The 24365-nt window shown below is 36.3% G+C and overlaps 1 protein-coding gene across 6 annotated transcripts in view; it reads left to right on the forward strand.

The window, feature by feature from the left end:
* The window catches only part of ESRRG (estrogen related receptor gamma), a 158922-nt gene that overhangs the window by 90728 nt on the left and 43829 nt on the right, over positions 1 to 24365 (forward strand). For all 6 annotated transcript variants that reach the window (XM_063443824.1, XM_063443828.1, XM_063443823.1 and 3 more), the window contains 2 exons: positions 19355 to 19465; positions 24186 to 24347. In XM_063443824.1, the coding sequence (XP_063299894.1) occupies positions 19355 to 19465; positions 24186 to 24347 (273 nt within the window). The remainder of the gene's footprint in view (positions 1 to 19354; positions 19466 to 24185; positions 24348 to 24365) is intronic.

The following is a 24365-nucleotide window of genomic DNA, read 5'->3' on the forward strand; positions in this document are numbered from 1 at the left end:
TCTCTGAAATAAATGGTGCTTTGGTAATTCTTCACTTGAAACATACTACAATGTACATAAGGACCCAAAAAAGTCCAAATATATGAAGTAACGAAGTCAACTGGGTTTTACAGAATTATACACAATACACAAGCTCCAGCTGCTTAGTGCTTACCATTAATTTTTAATCAGAGAATCAATAAAATAAAAAGTAATTGTGCTTCTACTAACGTATGTATTTGGCAGCCCTCCCTTCGAGGTAAGAAGGTCTGATAATGTGCCATTAATTGAGTGCTTGAAAGTCAGCACACAGATAACTGTGAATTCAATGATTTTTGGCTGGCTTTCGATAGATAGTATAACTGCCCAAGTTCGAAACTTTCATCGAACATCTAGAAAAGCTCGGGTGGTGCAGTGCAAACTCGCTTCTTTTATTTACGTTTTTCCTTTAAGATTAAAATAGTTAGGTAATTTCAGCATCATGATGTGACATTGTCTATCAATCATCTCAGCCTGAATCTGTCTATTTTGTAGACATTAAGAATAACCAGACGGCAAGCAGTACCAAAGATTTTAGAACCAAACATATATTTTCAGTCACAAGGAATATTTGGATATCCACTATTCAGCGTATAAGATCTTTTAGCACACATCTAAAATAATTCCGATACATGTGTTGTAAAAATGACATGCGTTGGTAGTCCACCTCTCGTGTTAAGAGGTATAAGGCTCCACCTACATTCTGCCTAAAGTAGAATATTTTAGAGGACAAAATATGTCCAATCTCTGGCATTCATTAGCAACGACAGCTGTAACAAAGACATGTTAGTTTTACAAAGGTCAACAGCAGCTTCATGCTTGAGATTTGGATTCTATATCCAGGAAACTGTAACTGTTGCAGCAGACCGTTTATGGATTACTTTATATGATGTCATACATATGTATTTGGTATCCGACTGCCACTGAGGTTATGTCTGATTAGTTGACTTGAAGTTCCCCACAGGAATATTGCAAGTGTACTTGTCAGTCAGCCACTGCTTTATAACCGATCTCATGCTTTTACAGTTGAGGTTTCGTTAACAGAAGCAGTTAATGTATGCTTCTCTAATCCCTCGTCAGCAGACGTGCACCTCCAGCCTTACCAGTTTAATTAACACTGAAATTCTCATATTATTTTGGTACACTGATTACAGGCAAAGTCTAAGTGGAAGCCAGATTCGGCTCTCCAGAGATTTCGGTTTCCACAATACCATACATTCTTTTTTTTTCTCCCTTCGTAGAGATAAGCAGCAGGCCCCAGCTAGATTTCATTACTATCACACACACTGCATGGTCATCTTTTAATATTTGAAAGGATCATTTGTTAACTGGAAATGGTCAATTTTTTTTCTCAAGCTTTTGAAATATAATTTTCAATTTTTAATTTGATTCATTTAGATGAAATCATTAATCAGGGTTGAAACTGAGTTAATTTTCTGGAAAATAAATGAGGTTGTTAGAGTGAACATTATTAAGTGGGTCCTTTGTTAGGAAAGCATAATAGCTAAAAAAAAATCTAAAACTATAGCGGTTAGGTTCTTTGAAAGAAAAAAAATGATGGTTTTAATAAACTGTAGTCATTTATTTTGAAGAGGAAATATAACTCGACACATTCAGAATTAATGATACTTAAATCAGCAGCCTAAACAATTTATAAAGAAACATAAAAGTCAGGATTTTATTCGATCTGGTACAGTTTTAGTGTAGTCAAGGGCTGTAGGTAAGGTCGATCTGCTATAATCCATTCAGCAACTGGACATTAATCCTAAAAGGTATGTTCCGTTTCATTGTGATGTAGCAGAATCAAAGGGAAGGTATTCCACTAACACATGCTGGTGTTAAAATATCAGCACTCTTGGTAAAGGATAGATTTTCCAAGTCACTAAAGTGGCTGAAGAAGACACAGTTGACTCCAAATGGAAGTAAGTTGACCTTGATGTTGAAATGTAATGAATGAAGCATACCTAAACTACCACTGAAGGGCAATCGGCTGATGTGCATGACAAGTCACAACAGTGGAAGCTCAGAATGCGAGATGTACCTCAGACCATACTGCAACAAATGTTACCAAAATTAATTACGTTCCTCCCATCTGCCTCTCTCTAAGGCCATGACTCTTAGCATTGGCTGCAACGTCAATTTGCCAAATCATCAAGGTCTTCTTTTGAAGTACTTAGAGATCTGTTGCTGAGATTCCAAATGGAGGGAGACAAACACATTATGCTGCTATATAGGATTTACACTATTATCAATTTGAAATTTGCACACTGTACTTTTTTGCTGATTTATTTCATTCCACACACCATTGGAGGCACTTGATATGGCCTGTAATCAAGCATTCAAGGCATCAACCTGTTAACTATTAGTACTATTTGTCCATTAATTAAGATGACAGAAATGTTCTACTAAGATCACGTATGCCTGAAAATTCACCCAGGAATTGAGTATCAAGATGCAGGACTCATAGAGCTAAACTAACCTAGACCCCTCCATCCATGACATTAATAGTATAAGGCTATTTGACTTACTTGGAACTACATTGACCTAGACACAATCTGATATGTCCTCAGTCAGTCAAAAAATCTCTAACTGATGGGCATGAGCCCTAGAGCACAGATTTTATTATTCAAGATGTCTTTGTGGGTGGGGAGGGGGGAGAGATTTGTGAATTATGAATAGGCTTCTGATTATTTATCGGACACGTGGTTTGATGTTTGTAGTCACTGACCAATGTTTGCCCTGAGTTTCATTATGATTTATTATCTACTGTATGCATTTTGGAATCCACATTTTTCAGCACTACCATAATACCCGACAATTAACTTGAAAACCTGGAACATTCACAATAGATCTGGAACCATAAAAACAGATCTGGCAACTTCTTAGTTATGAGTTGACATAGTCATTCTCACTTCTGTAAACATTAAATATGTAGCTGAGCATGATTCAGGTTTTTCTTCACATTGTTCTGTGCCTGCCCTTGCTAATATGTATTGTATAACAATCTGCACTGTTAGATGTGCTATGAGGGATAAGGGGGCAATGATACAGACATTCTATTGTTGAACCAAAGGCTACTGCGAATTATATTCCATGCCTAAAAGACACTTATTTATCAGACAATACAGCTGGTCATTAGAACTCCACCTTCCCCAAAATAAATGTTGCTTTTCCCATATACATCCTCTAAAAATGTTTGTGTCTTAATTCTATATTATAATAGGTTTCAAGCTATCTATTTGAATTATGTATGTATAGGCCTTCTCTACTTTGTGTATATTGAACAATCTGCCAATAACTATATTTAAGTTAGAATATTGCACAAGAAAAATATTGGGGTTGTAACTGTACTAGCTATCAGATTACAGTATCACAGGATGAATATGTATTAGGAACATAGCAATTGTAAATCTAGATTTACTTGAGAATCCAAATATTACATACAGTGCAAATTACTTATGGGGAAGTAATGCAGGGGTCTATTCTCAGAATGAATGTTGTTCGGCTGCAACATTAGATTATTAAATAAAATGAACGCAACTCATTCATTAGGCTATTCACCAACAGCTGGATTTCAGCAGAATTGCAGTTTAATATGTTTTACTGGACAATGATACCTCTCATTTAAAGAGGGATTGTTACCTGGCCGCATTACAGAAGACGATGCATGGCAGAATGCATTTCTTTATATTAGCATCCCCTGATCTTGCCATTTCATTGGAGATACCTATTACCACTCAATCACTTTCAGGAAGGACCATTAAAACAACCAAGCTTTCCATTTGTGGAGCAAGGCTAGATTTCCCATAAAATATATGTCCCCTTTGATAAATTATGTGTAGCTTAGTACAGCCTCCCCTTACTATTGGCTAAATGTTGGCCAGTATTGCTGATATCATCCATATGTTTTGCATATGCGCTACAGAAGTTAAAAGTATTGCCTAAATAAAAGCATATTTCCCCAAAAGTTCCTAGTCCACAAAGCAGTAAAGTTTTAACATATTTTGGGTGTATTCTTCTGCTCGAGGGACACCTGTGAGGTGTATCTAGTGTAGCTCTAGAAAAAGTCCAATTCCCTTTTCTTACAGATTTTCTACATTTGCAAATAAAAGCATTGAAAGTTCATTAAAATGTTTGTTGTTTATTTTTACCGTACGTTTGTGATACAATACTGCATACCTTTTACCTATATACAGCTATAGTGCAAAAGCCATATATCAATAAAGGAAGGTTTACAATGAATGACTTTGCAATAGGTAATTTGAGTACACACCGGAGGAAATTGAGATTTATTGTATGTTTGTATACACAATTTTTAATGGACTTTCAATGCTTTTATTTGAAAATGTGTGTGTGTATATATACACATACCATTGCTGTATCCAATTCAATTTTAGATCTGTACAGCCAAGTTTGGATCCTATGTTGATCCATCAAATGTGTAATAATTTGCAGCAGGTGTTGGTTCCCTGGCTATTTGTTTAGGTTTATAGTTATGATTACTGTCTTTGTTATTTTCCATTTCATTTTTGTGTCATCAAACACTGCTTTATCTTCAAATAAAGTCTGTGACGCAGGTGGTACTGATTCCGAGATACTTTGCTCGTAGCTCTGCATGTTTCGTCTACACTGCTTTTAAAAAAAATATATATATTTTAGGATGATTTTCTTTAGTTTACAGATACCATTCTGCCCCTTGTTCACTGAGGATGAACACTAGCCCCCTTTTGTTTTCACAAGCTTATTTTAAGGTACCCACATTAGCTCATTTACAGAGAGTGAAGTTGGCAGCCTTATCAGGAAAGAGAAACGATTTCAGAAGATGAAAAGCTTTCGCCATGACAGAAGTCTTTATTAAGTCCGTCAGTAAGAGAATGTGGTATGCACAGGAGAAAGTGACGGCTTTGTTAAGCATTTAGTGAAAACTAAAAGAGTAATCATGTTTCGCATTGGTGTAATTCTGGTTTGCTTGGTTAGACCTAGAAATGTATGGAGAGATAGTTAAAAGCTAAGCTCCTTTGCAATGGCATGGTTTAAGAAAAGAACTACCCAGAACCAAACATAATTGAAGTAATTTAAATTTATGATTTTAGATCTCATCTGTTGATGGAATCAGGGGGTTATTTTCCAGTGCGTCTGTTCTTGTGTTTATACATTTTGCAGATAGATATTGTCAGCGTGTTGGACCTTAGACCAAAGGGGGCACAGAAAGTGCAATAAAGACATGAAGACAAAATAGAAGGTATAATTAGAATGCATCAACGTAGGTGTCTTCTGTATGGCCTGTAGACATAAACACATTAACTGTTGTAAAATCTATTTATGATAGTTTGTCACCTTTATTACATTAAGTCACATGAAGGTAGGATTAGGTTTTAAAAGGATCAGAGATTTGCAATAAATGGATGTTGGATGTGGTAGCGCTGGGCATGATATAGGTGGAGCATAGAGACACTCCTTCCCTACCTAGTCATTTATAAAGTTTTGTTATTATGAAATTGATAAACAGACGGACACAAAGTGACATGTAACTTAGAGGGCCATTTTGTCCATTGCTTGCAAGCTTAAAATTGTGTATCATTATTATTTTTAATATGTTACGTGAATGCAAAATGTAAAGTTCTCGATCGTTGCATTCCCATATGACAGGCTATTATCAATTCTATCACCCCCACTATCTCAGTATTCAGAGCACCCCAACCTGCTCCGGGTCTGAATTCTAAACCAGTGGCCAATGGCAGAGTTGAGTTAAAGCTATGGAAACATAGAGTGAATTCCAGCTTTGGTATTTTTTCAAGTGCTCAGCTTTCCAATGTACTACAATAATCCTATTCTGCTAATCACCTTAATTATAGCATAATACGCCTAGAGGTTGATCACCCCAGGTGAGGTAGTATAAAGCCAAATTTATAACAATGATAATCTGAGACACATTTAGCTACTCGTAATTACTGTTATTATGATTATTATAGCTTATTTTATTTATAAAGTGACAAACTATTTTACAGTTACACTTTCCTTGTAGAAAAGTGGATTTTTAACATGCCCTACTTCAACTACAGACCTTTATCTCAATCAATCTTTCCTAGCAGTTACATCCATGCATTTAGAATGGCCCTCTGCAGTTATTAGCTGCAATAACTCATAGAAGCGTTATACAGTTGTGAAATGCGTTGCTCATCCTTCTAGAACTCACAAGGTTAAATTGCATTCCTCAAATATTCTATCAGAGACGTTGGATCTGAATATTGAATCCTCATTTGATCAGACAGCTTGCGAGGTATCTCTATAGAACCATCAAACATTCGCCTCGCAGCTCCACAACACAAAGATCTGACACTAAGTTTTGAAGTCTTTTTTTTCTCCTAGAACAATAGGCACACCTCTTCATTTAATTGAAACTGTAAACGATGTGTCTTATAAATACATGCTGGAGTCATGACGAACTGTAATTGATTTGCCTCATTTATTTTTTAATGCAATTAACAATAAAGTACCACATCGCACGTTAAAGAGCAAAGAAATAACAATGAAAGTGCAGACAATGTGCACAATGCCACTTACATAAATTAGAATGGCACGTTAAATGCTATTCACATTAAACACATTGTTTAAAATTAACTTATTACACTACAAACAAAGACCCATTGTAATGATCTATTCCTTCTAAAGTGAACACACGCATTGCTTTAAAAGAATCTCATTTGGGAAAGCCGATCTTAAACAAGAGGCTGTAGTGAATGATCGTTGCCATAAATTGTTCCTAATCTTTACAGTAAAAGAGAATTTCAAAATTCATACGGCTCGTTTTAATTAGATCTATTTGTGTCTTTAAACATTAAGTGAAATATTTTATTTTAATTGTGTCTGACTTTTAGAATCCTGGAAACCCTTTGGTTGTCAACGGGATGCATGACTATACATTGTACATGACCCGGGAAATTAATTGATTAAAGAAATACATTGTAATACCTATATAACAAATGATAATACGCCTAGGTAAGTTTGCATTTACGTAGGATAGGCCATAATTCAGGAGCAATTGCCCTCCGTAGCCTTTTTGCCATTTTTTTTATGGACTTTAATCTGTCTGAGAAACGGCCCGTTTTCCATTTTGCAGTTCCATCTCTAGTAGCTGTCTGTCTGGGAGGTTTTGGACTAAAAACTAATAAAGTCAATAACTTAAAGGACCACTATAGTGCCAGGAAAACATACTCGTTTTCCTGGCACTATAGTGCCCTGAGGGTGCCCCCACCCTCAGGGTCCCCCTCCCGCCGGGCTATAGGGTGAGGAAGGGGTTTCAACTTACCTCTGTTTCCAGCGCCGGGCGGGGAGCTCTCCTCCTCCTCTCCGCCTCCTCTCCTCCTCTTCGTCTGAATGCACATGCGCGGCAGGAGTTGCGCGCGCATTCAGCCCATCCATAGGAAAGCATTCTATGCTTTCCTATGGACGCTGGAGTCTTCTCTCTGTGAAAATCACTTTGAGAAGCGCGGAAGCCCTCTAGCGGCTGTCAATGAGACAGCCACTAGAGGCTGGATTAACCCATTTATAAACAATATGTTTATAGAAAAAAGGGTTAAACCTAGCTGGACCTGGCACCCAGACCACCTCATTAAGCAGAAGTGGTCTGGGTGCCTATAGTGGTCCTTTAATCTATTTTTTAGTTATGTATGCTAAGCCCAGGCGCTGGGTATGGTTCTCTTATAAAAGCATTGGCTGTGTGTCTGCAATGCTTCTCTATAACAAGATTGGATAAAAGTTCTCTCAGTCCTGATGACTTCATTAAGAGCAAATTAGGCTGCCATGAGGGTCTTGGCTCTGGACTAACAAAATGGACGGCCCAGTGATCTAAAATGATTAAGGAACACAGGTTACTAAAATAAAAATAAAATGATTATTTGGAGCAGAGTGTTTCTTTAAAGATTCACTAGGTGAACATCCTTATATCTTTGGAAAAGAGATATAAGATGACTTTTGTGATAAAGGAAGTCGAGCGTTACTCCCCTACAGAATCTACTACAGAGTAAATAGACCTTAGCAATACTTCAAAATATAATTCTATTTTAGTCTTCCTAGGTGGAGTGGGGAGTAGGAGTTCACGATGGGGGATATTACAATTTTAATGCCAAAGACATAACCTAAACCAAAAGTTCCATTTATTTTTTTGTCTTTTTCCTTTCTATGACATTGTTGTAAAATATTTATAATTGAAATGCGGATAGCGCGCTTTCCAATTTTTGGGGTATTTTAAAGGCTCATCACATTCAGTTCTGTCTGAAAAACATACACTGACATGTCAGGCTTCACACTGGATAAATTATGTCTCACTGTTTTTCAAGAGATTTCAAAGTCTTCACCTAATGTTAAGTGCAACACTTATCCCTTAGAATCCAAATACACTCAGTTCAGAGTTAAAATTGCTAATGGCTTGGCGTCTCTCCAAAAGCAATGTGCAAGCAACAATGAGGTTTCCCCCCCCCCCCCCTATATCCTTAATGCTGATTTCACAGGATACTTAAACAGAGCAGCTTGAAATTACTTACTAGAGGCATTACTAATATCTCATTATTATGATTAATTGTGTAGTTTTGTTTATAATAGGGAATACCATAATAGAGTCTAAAATGATCACTCTCCGTAACAAATATCCAGAGGTATGTAGATTCTCATATATTTTTTAGACAACATATTAAATATATCTGGCAAAAATGTATATAATATAGTCATATATAGACTTTAGTGTCAATGATGTAATAAACAGTGTAATAATAATACTTGGTTTGTTATTTCCTGTTAAGGGAAACATTGATTTGATTCAGTGAATGTGATTTATTTGTTAAAAGGATGTGGTGATACATTGAACTTTTTGGAATCAATGCTCTGCAGCACTGTCGTTAAAAGAACACTCCAAGAACCATAACCACTACATCATGCTGTAGTAGTTATGGTTTCAGGAGGGCCAGGGCTAACAGAAGCTCTGTGCAGGAACCCCTGAAATCTATGGTCATTGCCAGACAGAACCCAGGTAAGGTGTGTAATCATATGCAAGTGGTTTATCTACTTACCCTGTCACCAGTAACTGCACCCTGTAGTGGTTGTGGTTCCTTAAGAGACAATGCCATGTAGAATTGTGCATAAAGCAAATTTATCTAGCCAAAATATTATCTGATTATGGATTTATATAAATATACTTGTATGCAATGTGAAGGAAAGTCATTGCCTCCATATTTAGACTTATAGATTATCTCTAGTCCAGGAATAATTAGATTTTGAAAAAAACATTTTTCCAAATTGAGGTAGCTGGACTTTCCACAAACTGTCAGTCATACAGTTACTTCAAGTAATCTGTACTGGAACCATATTTGGTGGTTGTACAGTTCATTATTTTTTTTACATTTACCAGATGTTCCGTGCATATTTTTTCTGAAAATTCTATTGATTGGTTTATCTAGGAACATTCCTTAAACAGCAGACCCAGAAAATGTAACTCTGCAAGCATTAGCTGACTTTCTAGGGGGGATATTTATGTGACATAATTTGAGCCATGTCCAGTGACATTACATTAAACGTATCACTGGAACACATTTTGTCTAACCCTTAACATACCACGTGTTGGCGTGCCTCTTGACTGCCAGTCCATCACTTTTAGTTATGTGATCACTTATATTTTATGAGTAAAATAATCTTGTGATTAAATAACTATCTTGACTGAATCTTCTAGTTTGGGTCTATCCATGGGAGCTTTTCAAGCTCAAAGGCAGAAGTAATTGGTCCCATAGGCCTGAATTTTAGACCTGAATGTTGTAGTCTTAAGAGCAATCCACTGAGTTTCCAACTATAATACATTCTTACATTATTGTTTTGTTTTCTGTATTTTTTTTATGCTTCTTGCCAGACCAAGTAATATAATGTGACCATCCTACTGATGTACATAGAATAGGAACCATTTCTTATGAACACCGCCCACAATGAAAGTTTGACATTTACTCTTGAGTCTCCAGTTGCTCAACTTTGGTTGGTCTTCCGGTTTAACCAACACTACACGGTAACAATGAGACTGTAAAACAGCTGAGATGCTTCTCTGACCTTTATCAATGTAGGCAGGAGGAAAATAATCTGTAATTTCCCTGTAGCTCTAAAGATTCACACATAGTTAAAAGTAATATTACAATATATGTGCTAGAATAGCTGCGTATACCTTTATGCTGTAGGGAAATGAAGAGATCTGGCGTTATAGTGAGCATGTCAGCTGAGATTGTTATCATGACTCCACCCAATTATTCTTCATAAAGGATGTCATTTGTGATGTAAAGATAAAAAGGAAAAAAGGGCTGAGTTATGGACCTTAATTCTGGTTCAGTAGAGCAGTTAATTACAATTCAATATATCCCAGGTCTGTGTGCATTAGTGCCTAAGATTATAGACTGCCCTCTTCTAGCGAAAAAATAAAAGAGCGTAAATCATGGATTCTGGCCATATTCTGAATTTGAATGCAATGTCCTAGCATCATTCCATTACTTAGCTGTGATTATCTGGTAGGAACAGGTTTACGTATATATCTTTTCTATACACCTATCTTCATTTCCAGCACTGGGAAAATGTCACATGGTTTAGACCAGTAAAAAAAAAAAAAAAAATCAGGAGATAGAAAATCAGGCTTATTGAGCACTTGATTCATAAAGGAATATGCCTCTATAAAAATCATTCAGCTCCATAGCTGCTGTGCATCTTTCACAAGGGAGTTAGGTATATATTGAACATTGAATTGAAAAACAAGTGTAGTTGAATTACATTACAATGTAGTGATATATGACCAACTAGGCAGAGGATTCTTCCCCACAGGTTAGAGAGGTTGTAAACAGAGAAGATTCAAGGAAGACAGTCATTTAAATTACACAATTCTGAAAAGGTCAATGCTGTACATACAGCTAAGCTGCGATCATTTGCACAACCTATGGGAACTTGTATGTGTGATGTTTATATATAATATATATATATATATTTTATTATTTTATTTTGTTTACAATGAATGTTAGAGTATCTTGGAGAGGATATTTGTCTGGAGCTATCTCAGTCTAAAAGATACTCCTTTCAACCTAGATGAGGTCTTCTAAAAAGATCACGTTATTAATGCAGTAAAAATAAAACACACAAAGAATGCACCAACGAGAAACACGCCAGCAACATTTGTCTCCATTTTTTTTTATTTTTTTTTCGTGGATGTTATATCCTCATTATTTACAGAGATTACATAGCACCATTACTCACTAAGACTGCAGAAATGTACAGCCACACGCTATAATATCATAAGGCCAAACAAAAGAAGAGCAAAATAATTACAGGTGATACAAAGACATAAAGTCAAAGAGTAAACAAGAAGCTCGATCAAGAATTGGAAATAAAAATATTATAGCAGACCAAGATTATCTGGTAAAAAATAAATAAAAAAAAAGACAAAAAAAAAAATAAATCCCTCCAGGACATATTTCATAATAAAAGAGATACTTCCCTATGGTATTGTCCTAGATCTGATTAAAATACAATTTGATGGCATTTTATGGCATGTATTGATATAGAAACAATCACACAATTTCAGAAGGTAATTATAATGCAGAGTCGTACAATGAATTGAAGCCTGTCTAGAACATATTCTTTTTCTAGAACAATACACATGATGTAATGCTTTTATTTATTTATTAATTATTTTGTTTTAAGCTACAGCAAACAAGATCAATTATAATTATTATGCTTAATCTTTTTTACGCTGATGTAGGTAAATTGGTTGTGTGGACTGTCCACTGTTACCATGTACAGAAGGCTTGGGTAGCATGATTTAAACTGTGCTATCTGTAATACAATATCACTAATAAAGCTTTCATTAATCATATCAGTATTACCTTGGGAACAGATGAGGGAGGTGAAAGACAGATAGAATGTCATCGTGGTTGCACTGTGATGGGATTACAAAAGAAATGAGGGTGGGAGCAAGGGATTTTCCCAGTAAAACTACCTCTTTATGGGCTAAAATGCATTATGGGATGGATTCAGTTACAGCTAGGCTAGTGTATATTTTCATCATTTTACATGTGACTTGGTCATCAGTTTTACAACATATGAGAAGGATCATTTACTGTCCGTACATCTTGTTACACCGCCTCCCCTGCTTTATAATACAGCAGTAGGTTATATTTACTAAACAGTGAGTTCTACGAATATAGCCATATTGGAGAGAGATTCATTTTTTGGACTAACTATAAAGTTGAAATCGTGTTTCAAAATGGACCTATATTTAGAATATTTCTTATTAGTGAACAAAAAATAAAAATGCACAATCCCTCAAAAGAGGCTAATTATTCATATAATGTGTATACATTTGCAGTTCATAGTTATTTATTTTTGTTAAATGTAGTTTCAAAGTCAAATAGCTAAATTATGACCAGCCACCATAAGCGTCAGAGCAGTGTTTCCATTGAGAGATTTATATTTAGCATATTATACCAAGAATTGGTGCAGTTATACCTTGAGAAATATGTCTGCAAATAACAAAGTATTTATCTTTGAAGATTTGGGTTAAAAATAACCAATGGTGTTCCTTTAATCAGCTCTGTTTTAAATCATAAATCCTGACATAAAGGTCATCTATAATTTGATAGTTCATAAAACAGTAATAATATACATGGAATAGTTACATAGAAAGCACCAATACATAGTCAACAGCTGCCTTTCTTCTGTCATTTAAAAAGAAACAATAGATACACTCTCATATTAGTCTGACAGCTCCTCTTTGGTAAATACTTGGAGATGGGCAGTGTCTGTCACCAACTAGATGGTAGGATGTTATTTAAGGACCAGTTTGGAGCACTCATGTCTAAGATGTGGTTACAGTTTATATATAGTATACATGTAGCAAACAGTCCAGAGGACTTACTGTCTGGCTGGAGATATGACATACGGAATGTTTCATTGTTGCTATTAACAATATGGGTTCCGATGTATGGAAGGGCCTGGGTTGTGCCAAACACAGGCATTAAATATGAAGCCATCTAAATAAACAAGCTCCAGGATGGTCAAGTTTAGACTTGCTTAATATAGTTGTGTTTAGTTTATATTTGTAGGATCACGTAAACCTTGTATGTGTAGAGTTCTAAGTGAAAAGTAGTTTTGGAGAAGATATGGGACAGGCCCAAGATGATATATAACATATGCGAAAGAAGAGGTCCAGCTGTAAATGAGAAAGACCAAGTAGGGACAAATTGTAGGTTGAAGAGACCATACTGTATGAGCTGCATGTTTATCTCATATACAGATAAGACCAACTGCCCAGTTCACCAATAAACCTCGTAATGACACACAGAGCAGAATTAACAATAATGTGACCTTAGGAAGCTGTCTATAGCCCAGGGGCTAGACAGGTCCCCCAAAACCTTGAATTGGCACCGTTCACCATTCCTATGTGAAGAATGAAGGGGTGGGCCCAAACCAGTAATCTACCAAGAGCCCTCTGAGTTTCTCCATGAGTATAATGTACTTAGAAATGCATGTTTAAAAAAAATATAACCCAAATAATTTTCCTAGTGCAAGGTTCTGCATAGTTCTAACTATAATTACTTGTAGGGTGGTGTAACTGTGTAAATGTATCTCCTTATTCAGTGCAGGGTATACTGATACTATAGATTAGTTGCCATGGCTGCTGTAATATCACAGCTCTGGGGTTTCCCTTTATCTCAATCAGTTACTTTAGTTAACTCAGTGTGTTACTCTAAATGGCATGCTAGTACCCTCCAATCTGAAGTCATCATCCCAAATTGTGCTGTTTTTTTGTTTGTTTGTATGTACGTGCCAATTGTTATTATGGGCAAATAACCAAGTTCAAATTTTACTAGTGATTTCATGAACTGCAAAACCAAACAAATAATATTCAGGAAATAATGATACATCTAATCATATTCAATATTGTTTGAATATGCAATGGGAGCAAATATTACAATTAAAACCATAAAAAAATAATTTATTGATACAAGATATCTGCGCTTACTGGAACGCAGGACAGAGATAGAGCATGCTCCGTTTTATAACAGGCAGGTATATAAAACTGGATGTATGTTACTTAGAAATGGAATCCCTATAAACGTTATTTGTGCTCACTGAAAGATGCATAGTGTCATTATTTGTTGACTGGGAAATATATTGGAGATGTTTTTTTCCTGCAGCAGTGTAAAAGGTCTTTTATGCGCTACTGCTTTAAATAATCATTCACAGCATGGGTTCTTCTGTTGACATATAGAGGCTGCATAGGATGACTATTTAGAAACAGGGAACAAGGAGTAACATGCTTATGAGACATGTCTTACATCTAGAAAAAGGGTTCCTATCTCGGAAGAGATTAACTGTATCAGAAAGATGTTCCCCTGCTGTCATATTTGGCCTTCTCCTGCATTGTTAGAATGAGTGAGCTCTTTATTAACTGTCTTAGGTTACTCAGTGTTTAAGGCTGCAGTAAGTCCCTGAACCGATATCAGTTTCTGTCGCAGACATCTTTAAGGCAAAGTCATGAAATAACTCAGTCTGTTTTAAGGCTGTCGGTGTTATTTACTTAACGCAATGCATATAAGGCTTGATACATTCTTGTGTAAAAAAAAATCCCGTGGGCAAAGGAACACACTGCATAAAACAACACACAAATAGGAAGGGTGGGGGGCAGAATGCGAGAGCGTCCCCTATGTGAGGTGTTACAGGGATGTTATATGACCATCAACATTGGGAAATGTATTTTTTAGTCACCATTCAATTCAATAAAAATATCGATATCCATTTATACATTTGTATATGCGTGTATTTATGTAATGTATGCTTGTTTTGCTACAGCATGTTCGGGCAGTACAAGGGTGTCAAATGCATAGGGTTTCACTAAGGCTATAAAGCCGTGAATATCTTTTCCTAAACATGAGCATTAAAGGACCACTCTAGTGCCAGGAAAGCATACTCGTTTTCCTGGCACTAGAGTGCCCTGAGGGTGCCCCCACCCTCAGGGACCCACTCCCGCCCGGCTCTGGAAAGGGGAAAGGGGTAAAAACTTACCTTTTTCCAGCGCTGGGCGGGGAGCTCTCCTCCTCCTCTCCGCCTCCGTTCCTCCCCGTCGGCTGAATGCGCACGCGCGGCAAGAGCTGCGCGCGCATTCAGCCGGTCACATAGGAAAGCATTCATAATGCTTTCCTATGGACGCTTGCGTGCTCTCACTGTGATTTTCACAGTGAGAATCACGCAAGCGCCTCTAGCGGCTGTCAGTGAGACAGCCACTAGAGGAAATAGGGGAAGGCTTAACTAATTGATAAACATAGCAGTTTCTCTGAAACTGCTATGTTTATAAAACAATTAGTTAACCCTAGCTGGACCTGGCACCCAGACCACTTCATTAAGCTGAAGTGGTCTGGGTGCCTAGAGTGGTCCTTTAACACGTTTTTGACTTTTCGCACTAAATCATGGATACCCAGGCCTACTGTTTGGGTTGGAATCCCACATAGGAATATCATGCATTCCAAAAGCTCCCAATTTGGAGCACTGCAAGTTAGTTTAACCCTGCGAATGCTTGTTAAGCCCTCTTACGCTGCATATATATTCATAATCTCAAAAATACATATATATTTCCATTACCAAATCCATTTGATTTGGAGAAACTTACCGACTTGCTTTATCATGTTTTGTCTTCTTTTCTTGTCTAGGCCTATTTGCAATAAAAATGGGCTAAAGGCATCTCTCTGTTGTATCTTCCCTTCATTTAAATGTAGTTTCTTAAATTCTCCTCATTACTTTATTTAGCTTGTTCCCCTTTTTCTTTGACTCAGCATAATATTCCAAGCACCACTGTCCTCTTTCTCCCCCTCCATCCATCCAAGAACACTTGTGACATTAAAGATTGGCGATGGCACTGGTTCAGGTGACCTGACATAAACACCCACCCTATCTAGCATCATATATTTTTAAAGACTCTGACACTATATTTAAAGGGTGGTGGACAAAACATAAACTCAGAAGCTGCAGGTCCCTGCGGCATGCTTGTACCCTTGGCAGCTTCCCATTTTACTCTAAGATTGCTCTGGCAAGAGTAAAACTAAAGGAACCACATGTACAATTACAGGTAGCCTTAAATTAGCCGGTGTTTTAATTTAGCATCCTGGCCAGCTCACATTCATGGTGTCATCTCTTTTCATGGAAGCTGGAAAACACACAGCAGATCCCTTGACTTGTCTTGTCACTGAGCCTAGAAGTCAACTGTTTAGCTCTCGATCAGTGGGAGGGCTGGTTATTTACAGAATAAAAATTATCTTTAGCATGACAGACTATTAATAATTTAACAAAAGTTAAACCTAAAAAGCAGGTTCTGGTATCAATCCAGACATGGCAAGTAAATAATAAGATGGAATGACATTTTCCTCTGAAATATCAGCTTTCTACTACCTTTCAATTAATTCACAATTGATTTATCTCCTAATAAAATGTATCAATACATAGAACTTTAAAAGCTGTTTATTACAGTTTAAATGGTTTGTACCCACAATTTAGTGTTTTGTGAGGCAGTAATGGAACTAATGTAAGGGCCCTGGTGCAAGAATTTATTTTGGTCCCCCGTTTAGCGCAAGAGTGGCCAAAAGGTAGATCCCCATGTTTCATACAAGTCCCACATGGCTATGCAAGCTGATGATCTACTATCTGCCCATTCTCCACGGGTGTATTTATGAGCAGCGTTTGTGTGTTTGAATGTTTTGTATGGAATATGGATGTGTGAATGTATGTGTGTATTTGCATGTAATGTTGTCACTGGAATGCAGTAATTAACTTCTATGTAATGTTAGTGTTTTAATGCAGGGGTGTATTTGTATGTAGTATTACCTTTTAAATGCAGGTGCAGTTTTGTGTAGTGTTGAAGTTTGTATTAAGGGATGTTTGTATATAATGTTAGCATTTTAACACGGGGTGTGTTGTTTGTAATGTTTGTGTTTGATTGCAAGTGTGTGTTTGCACGTGAGTGTTGGCGTTTGATGCTGGGATGTATGCACATGTGCACATACATGCATACATACTAACGCAGGTACATATACATTGACACACACACACACACACACACACATATACATTTACTGACACAATGACACACAAACACAAATACACACACTGTCATATACAAACAAATGCACACATATAAACACACTGATACATACTGATGCACACAGTGACACATGCACACTCACACACAGACACATACACACACACACACACATTGATACACTAACACATACACACTCACATGTAAATATACACACAGATACACACACTGACACATAAACACACAGACACAGACACATATACACATACATTCACACACTGGCACAAACACACGCATACACACACATACATATAATACATTTTATATTTGTAGCCACCCTTCTGTTAACATACCTTTTATGTGCAGAAGTGTGGCTTCCCTAGGGTCCTGCTGCTGGCTGAGTCTGATAGGAGTGTGTATCTCGGGATGACATTCTTCTTGCTTCTCCCTACATCCCATGCTTGTTCTTTCCCTCCTGCATGGCTCTTCCTGAAGCTGGGAGGAAGTGACAGGCACTCACGTCCTCCCAGTGTTAGCTGTCTGACAGGTTGCGCTGTTAAAGGGCCATTGTGTCCAATTGGGCCCCTGTTCAGAAACACCCATTAAGTGACCCTAAGTGTATGGCACTGGCTCCCCCCAGTCTGCGGACCCTAGTGTGGTAGTTCCACCACTGGTGTGAGGCCCTGCCCCAAGGGTCTCTTGAAAATCAAAGTCGACCAGGCCCACAAAGCTGACAAGGTGTCTCTGACTTTCCAGGGCTGTCTTCTACAGTGTAACAAGTTAAAAAAAAATAATTACAATTGCAAGATAAAACAAACTGAAGTTGAAGAAGTCCAGGACTTAATTTTGCTGAAGGGCGCAAATAGTCCTCAGTATGTCTTTTCTTACATTTCTTTACATTTACAACCTATTTCCCGGCATGCACCTGACCACCAAGGTTTATCATGGAGGATATGAATGCCCTGATGAGAGTTGTAGTCCGGAGGTGCTCGGGTCCCAGAAGTTGATTATTACTGCTAAGTGCTAACTAGCCAGTTTTGGTTAAAGGAAAAGTAGAGCTTTCAGATTATATCAGGTAGTCTTCATCTTTTATATTTTATATTCAAAGTGCTGAATTTATGCGAGAATCCTTGTGTGCAGTCCAGGGAAAAAAACTTGATTGATTAGAATAGATTTATATTATTTAAATTTAGACTTCAGTCCCATTACTATTTGATTAAACACACTGCTTTTCTGTGCTATCCATCTTTTGCATCCATGGAATCAAACACTAAATAGGCAGACTGATGGCACCTGAATTATGCAGAGTTCATTTTCTCCTCATTGCCATTAAAATGCTGGGCAGCTCTTTCATACTTCTGCTTTTCATCTAGTGATTTGCTGCAAATATTCTCTTTGGATCTGCTCCTGCAAAGCAACATTTCATGTGTCTTTTAAATATGTTTAAGAATCCTAGATCGGTAATTGAGTCCCACAGAGCGGGTCAGCCTGCTGTGTTTAATAGGACAACGTGGTGCAATTTGTATCTCTCCAAGACCTCTGTTCATAAAATATATATATTAGACTGTAATCTTGTAATCTCTATCTGCAATATATATGTCTCTCGCTTTCTTTCTATCTCTTTCTATTTATCTTTTTCTCTGTTGCTCCCTCACTCTCTCTCTCTTTCTACATAACATCCAATCTAATTTAATAAATATATTTATATTCATCTGAGTTTACAGTTTATCCAGTATGTATATGGGTGTATGTGTATATCTATATATATCTATATCTATCTATCTATCTATCTATCTATCTATATATATATATATATATATATATATATATATATATATATATATATAATGTAAGCTCATTCAACTGTTTGTATTCATTGGGTATAGAATTTGTTTTCTTTATCATAATTGAAAATATCATTATTTTTATTGTTTTTAACCCCTTAATGACACAACTTCTGGAATAAAAGGGAATCATGACGGAATATATCCGTCATCTGTCCTTAAGTGGTTAAAAAGAACACAAGAAAAAAGTTTAATCAGGTTATGCAAGAAATTAAACTGTTTGTGGTTTAATTTCATTGATGCAAACTTGATAAGGAATTTGTTTTCTGTAAATAGATAGGTGATAAATTGAATGGATATATGACATGCTGCATTGAGTAAAATATTCTGCCTTCTTATAGATAGTATCTGCTTTTTATTTATTTTTTATGGGCCTTCTAATATTTTTCAGGGGTACGTCTTGACCGAGTGCGTGGTGGGCGACAGAAGTACAAGCGCAGGATAGACGCAGAGAACAGTCCGTATCTGAATCCTCAGCTTGTGCAGCCAGCTAAAAAGCCATGTAAGTATGCTAACTGCGTTACAATACATTAATGCAAATAAAACCAATTAAATGCACTGCTTGAAACATATATACCATTCCAGATAAGACACTGCGCTAGTTAATATCCCTACCTTTATTTATTAAACAATCCATTGTTTGCATTTTATCTAAATTGCCAAATTACGAAGCACCGCTTTTTCTGTCTTTCTTGAATAATAATATTACTGGAAACGAAACGAGCACCAAATTTGATATCACTATTAACCCTTTAATTACCATAGACATACTTTATACATCATGATTCAAACATATTTTTCCATCCTAGTTATTAACGGATTAAGGCAATTTCACTTTTTTCCAGGATTCTGTAACAACAGCATATAGAAAGTATAAATAGACGAACCGTTTTTAACTTGTACACTGTTGCAAAGCATTACCTGAAATCAGAGATCCCTGATTTGCCACCTTCCCCCGTCTTTTCCTCAGCACTCAAGGAGTTAATGGACACAGGCAGTCATAAAATTTAATTTGGAAAGAATATCTATTGAGCTATGATTTATACAGAGCAAATATTACAGCTGTTATCACTGCATTGTGAAGTGCATAAAACCATCCGTGCCATGATCATTAGATCATTGGAGCTTCCAGGTTCAGATTTTACAAGAAAGTGGTTTTTGTAGTTTTTACTAACTAAATGAGTTTGACTACTCAACCTGCCAATAAAAAAAAAAACATTAGGAGCCCCATTAATTTATAACTAGGGATGGCAAGCAACACTACCTCCTATTTCTCGGTATTGTACACGACAGAAAAAATAGTAAAAAAAAAAAAAAAGAAAGAAAAAAAAAAAAAAGGAAAGTGTGTGATTAGGTTATTTAACTGTCATATTTTTTTTTTATTAATGTATTGTCTGAGGCAGAACATTTCCTGAAACTGGCAATAGTTTTTCAAAGTACCACGAAAGATAAAATTCCTAGAAAGATGAAGGGGTATAATATTTACTTATACTGGGGATACATCAGTGGCGAAGATAAAATTACATTGTATTAATAATGGTATCTACACCCTAATACACTTAAAGAGACACTCTGGGCACCAAAACCACTACATCTTAATGTGTGGCTTGGGTGTACAGATGCCGCTCCTTTTTATGGACAATGTAAAACATTCGACTTCTGAAAAAAACTTCAGTGTTTACATTTAGCCAAAATTATGCCTCCATTGGCTGTCAAACAAACAACTACTAGAGCAGGCAAAAGCTATACTGTAGTGTTTATTTAAATGTAGATGTTCGATATATTCTGTCTGAGATAACTTTTTTTTATCATTCTTACACATAGCAACTTTTTCGAGCTTCACCATGTCCATGTGCTTAAATAACATGAACACCCAGATGAAAACTGAGGTCTCATTTATACTTGGCCTAAAAAATATAATTTGTTATATTTGGGAACTTCTAGAGCTACAAATTTAGACATTGTCATCAGTATTTCTAATTAGTGCTATAGCCTTGGTGTGAGCTTCCTACTCTATATTTAATATCAATGCACGCACAATTTCAGATGTATAATTTTATACGGAAGTGTGAACATACATTGACCAGTGATTGCAGAAAATAATGTAAATAATGTCATAGTACGTGTGTATAATGTACCAGCTAAGCCAGTAAAATAGTAAAGAGGACAAAAGTGGTGTGATAAACATTTTGACCAAAAGGGGTCACTACTGAGTCCTTTTGAATTGTATATATGCATAAAACACATGGGGTTCTGCCATACCAAATATAACAGATTTTAAACTGTACGCAAAAGGACATTTTAGCTTTGTCAAAGGAAAAACAACCCGTTTTACATAAAATTAAGGCTTAAGTGAACATATGGCATAGTTTTCCTTTTGCCTTTCCAGAGAACATTATGCTGATTATACCTCCAATTGTCCAATCTGGCACTAGCGACTGAGCTAGTGTAAGCTGTTCTACGATTCGGTAAATACATTCTAGGGCTACATTAAGCAGATTTGATGCTTCATAATGAAAACTTTTCGATAATACTATAAAATTTAATAAACCTTAATGCTTAATTTCATTAGAGGTTTAATTTCCCTGGATTTCATGATGCACAGATTACCCTGTTTTAATTTACTTCATTTTTTTGCGAGCGTTGACAGTGTCGCTTACAAAGAGCCATTAAAAGAGATATAGGTTAACTGCTCACCAATGTCTCCGCGTTTTTGAAAGTGGAGATTATCATGAAAAACTGTGCTGCAACACCTTTTAAGTAGATAACCATACCAATTTGCCTAAGCTCTCCTTGTCAAAGATAAACCAACCTCTCCTGAAATCATTACTCACCGACGAACGGTTTTCTTTAGCCTAATTAACTTGTTTTTGTTTAGCACTAATTATTTATCAAATGTCGTTTTCCCAAACCTGTCAAAAAACAAAACAAAAAAAGGTCGATTGACTTAAAAAAACATGTTATCTTTTGTTGCTTTTTTTTTTATAGTTTATTTCAGAATTCATTTTTTTGTTTGCTTCGGATCTTGGTCCTGTGAGATTTTTTCCCCCCATCTGCAACAATTGTTTGTCCACAATAGAGGAGTAATAGAAAATTGGGTCTTATTGATTTCAATTAGAGAAACATTAAATAAGATTTACCTGGGAACAGTGCTTATGGCTATTCAATTTCCTTAAGGCTTCTGCTTTTAGAAGACACAGAAAATTCCATTCAGCCCTTTTACCGGGCTCATTTGCATTTAGTCTGCAGAGTATAAAAGATCTAAAAACCGGACTAGAAAATAAATGTACGAGCTCTGAGGATGCCCCATTCTAACAGAACATTTATGATCCCGCCCGAAGATGTCTTGTCTTGTAATGGCAGAATAATGAAGTATATGTTTAAAGTAATTGAATAATAATTACGTAATATATACATATTTAGAAAGTATATGAAATATCCTATTCTTCAGCTTTTTGCAACAGGAGAAATGAATTAGTACACTATAAACCTTGGTATTGTTTTGCCTTAATAAAATAGAATGTGTTATTGTTAACATACTGCACGGCTCTATGTCCAAATCGCATTGTAGTTGGTTCCATTTAGATATCAAGGTGTTTAGTCCACCCTAACTGCTCTTAGACTGATCATATACACATACTGTACACATTATATGAATTCCCATGCCGTAGGTTTAGTGACTGTCACGCAATATCAGCTCACTGGATTTGATATATTTCTTGCCATATCCATATAAGTATTGATAGATATGTGTTTATATTTTACATTGAGAAAGAACATGCAATGGGTCGGATGCATACAAAGGTAAATGACCAATATTTGAAGGGGTGGCTACCAGGTAGTTCTTTTGGCTATTCTGAATATATACATCTTGTGATGTTTTGTGTGGCAAGGTTCTACAGAGATTGTAGAGCTAACCTGTGGCTAATGTCCAGACTTACAGTACTCCCCTAAGACACTGTTATTAGAGGAGACATTCACTTTTATTAGTGTGTTCTTCACTACAGTTCCTTAGGGAAGCAATATGTCCCTGAAGAAAGAAAATATATTGTCTAATAGTCAATAGATTCTTTGAGATTATAAACAGTAAATACTTCACATGCCCAATGTTTTTAAAGCTTTGTGCAATTAAATGGCAGACATTGAGGTAAATCTTAGCTACATATTCGTATAAGCTTCCTCTTTAAGACAGTTTGATTATTTTAAGCTCAACTTAGCAATAACTGTTCTGAATCATCATAATTATTTATTTATTTTTCCTTGTGTCCAAAAAAAATAATTAAGATTCATTGGAGTTTGTAGGTTCCACTTCATTAGCTGTCGGCACTTCTATCTATATTTTGATCAGGCTGACATGATGTATTGAATAGCGCTAAGCATATTCCTTCCCAGTATTATATATAAAATATAAACTTCACAGACAAAATGTCAAAAGAAAGCGTTAGCAACAACACCAGGAATAAGCACTGAGAAGTAGATGGTGGGTTTACCTGGAGATTTACTCTGCTCTACTTTAAATCAGTTGTTACCCCATTAGTATCCACTTGTTCTTTTACCTGAGAAAACAAACATAGTGTCAGATGACAACAAAATGTGTTGATAACATTGTGTATACTAGTAGTTTATCCCCTTATGACTAGTTAGTTTGTCTCTTGACTGGGAAACCTAGAATGACCACTGTATTCCTTTTAAATTATGTAAATTTAAATTTGAAAAAAAAATGAAGCATCTTCATCAAATGAATTAAACTTAAAAGAATTTAAAATCAACGGACATACAATTACTCTAGACTAGATGGGCCGAATGGTTCTTATCTGCCATCACATTCTATGTTTCTATGAAAACATTTGATACATATACTATTTCTATCATCCTTCTTTCTCACTCTCTCTTTTTCTCTCTATCTCCTACCTGTCTGTCTGTCTATTTATCTCCATATAATAATATAATAACCCATGATAGCAGTTGGGTTTTTTTTTTTGCAAAAAATGTTACACTTGTACACTGTTTAAAAAAGTCAATGTTATTTGGAGATGTGGTGCGATGACTGCTGTGTAGCCTGATATTTTTAAACTCTCCGTTTCAGGAAGCTTATTTCAATCTTAGCATTTTATGATATATCGGAGGTTCTCAGAGATGATGCTACATGGATGATTACTGTATTTTTGGAAACTGTGAGATCCTGATATTGATCCTTCCGCTCTGTGGTCTATGTTTTTCAGATAACAAGATTGTCTCACATTTGCTAGTGGCTGAACCAGAGAAGATCTATGCCATGCCGGACCCCACAGTTCCTGACAGCGATATCAAAGCTCTCACAACCCTATGTGATCTGGCTGATAGAGAATTGGTGGTAATCATTGGATGGGCCAAGCATATTCCAGGTACGAAGGAGACAGCAC

The sequence above is a fragment of the Pelobates fuscus genome, chromosome 2, assembly GCF_036172605.1.
Source record: "Pelobates fuscus isolate aPelFus1 chromosome 2, aPelFus1.pri, whole genome shotgun sequence".
NCBI lineage: Eukaryota > Metazoa > Chordata > Amphibia > Anura > Pelobatidae > Pelobates > Pelobates fuscus.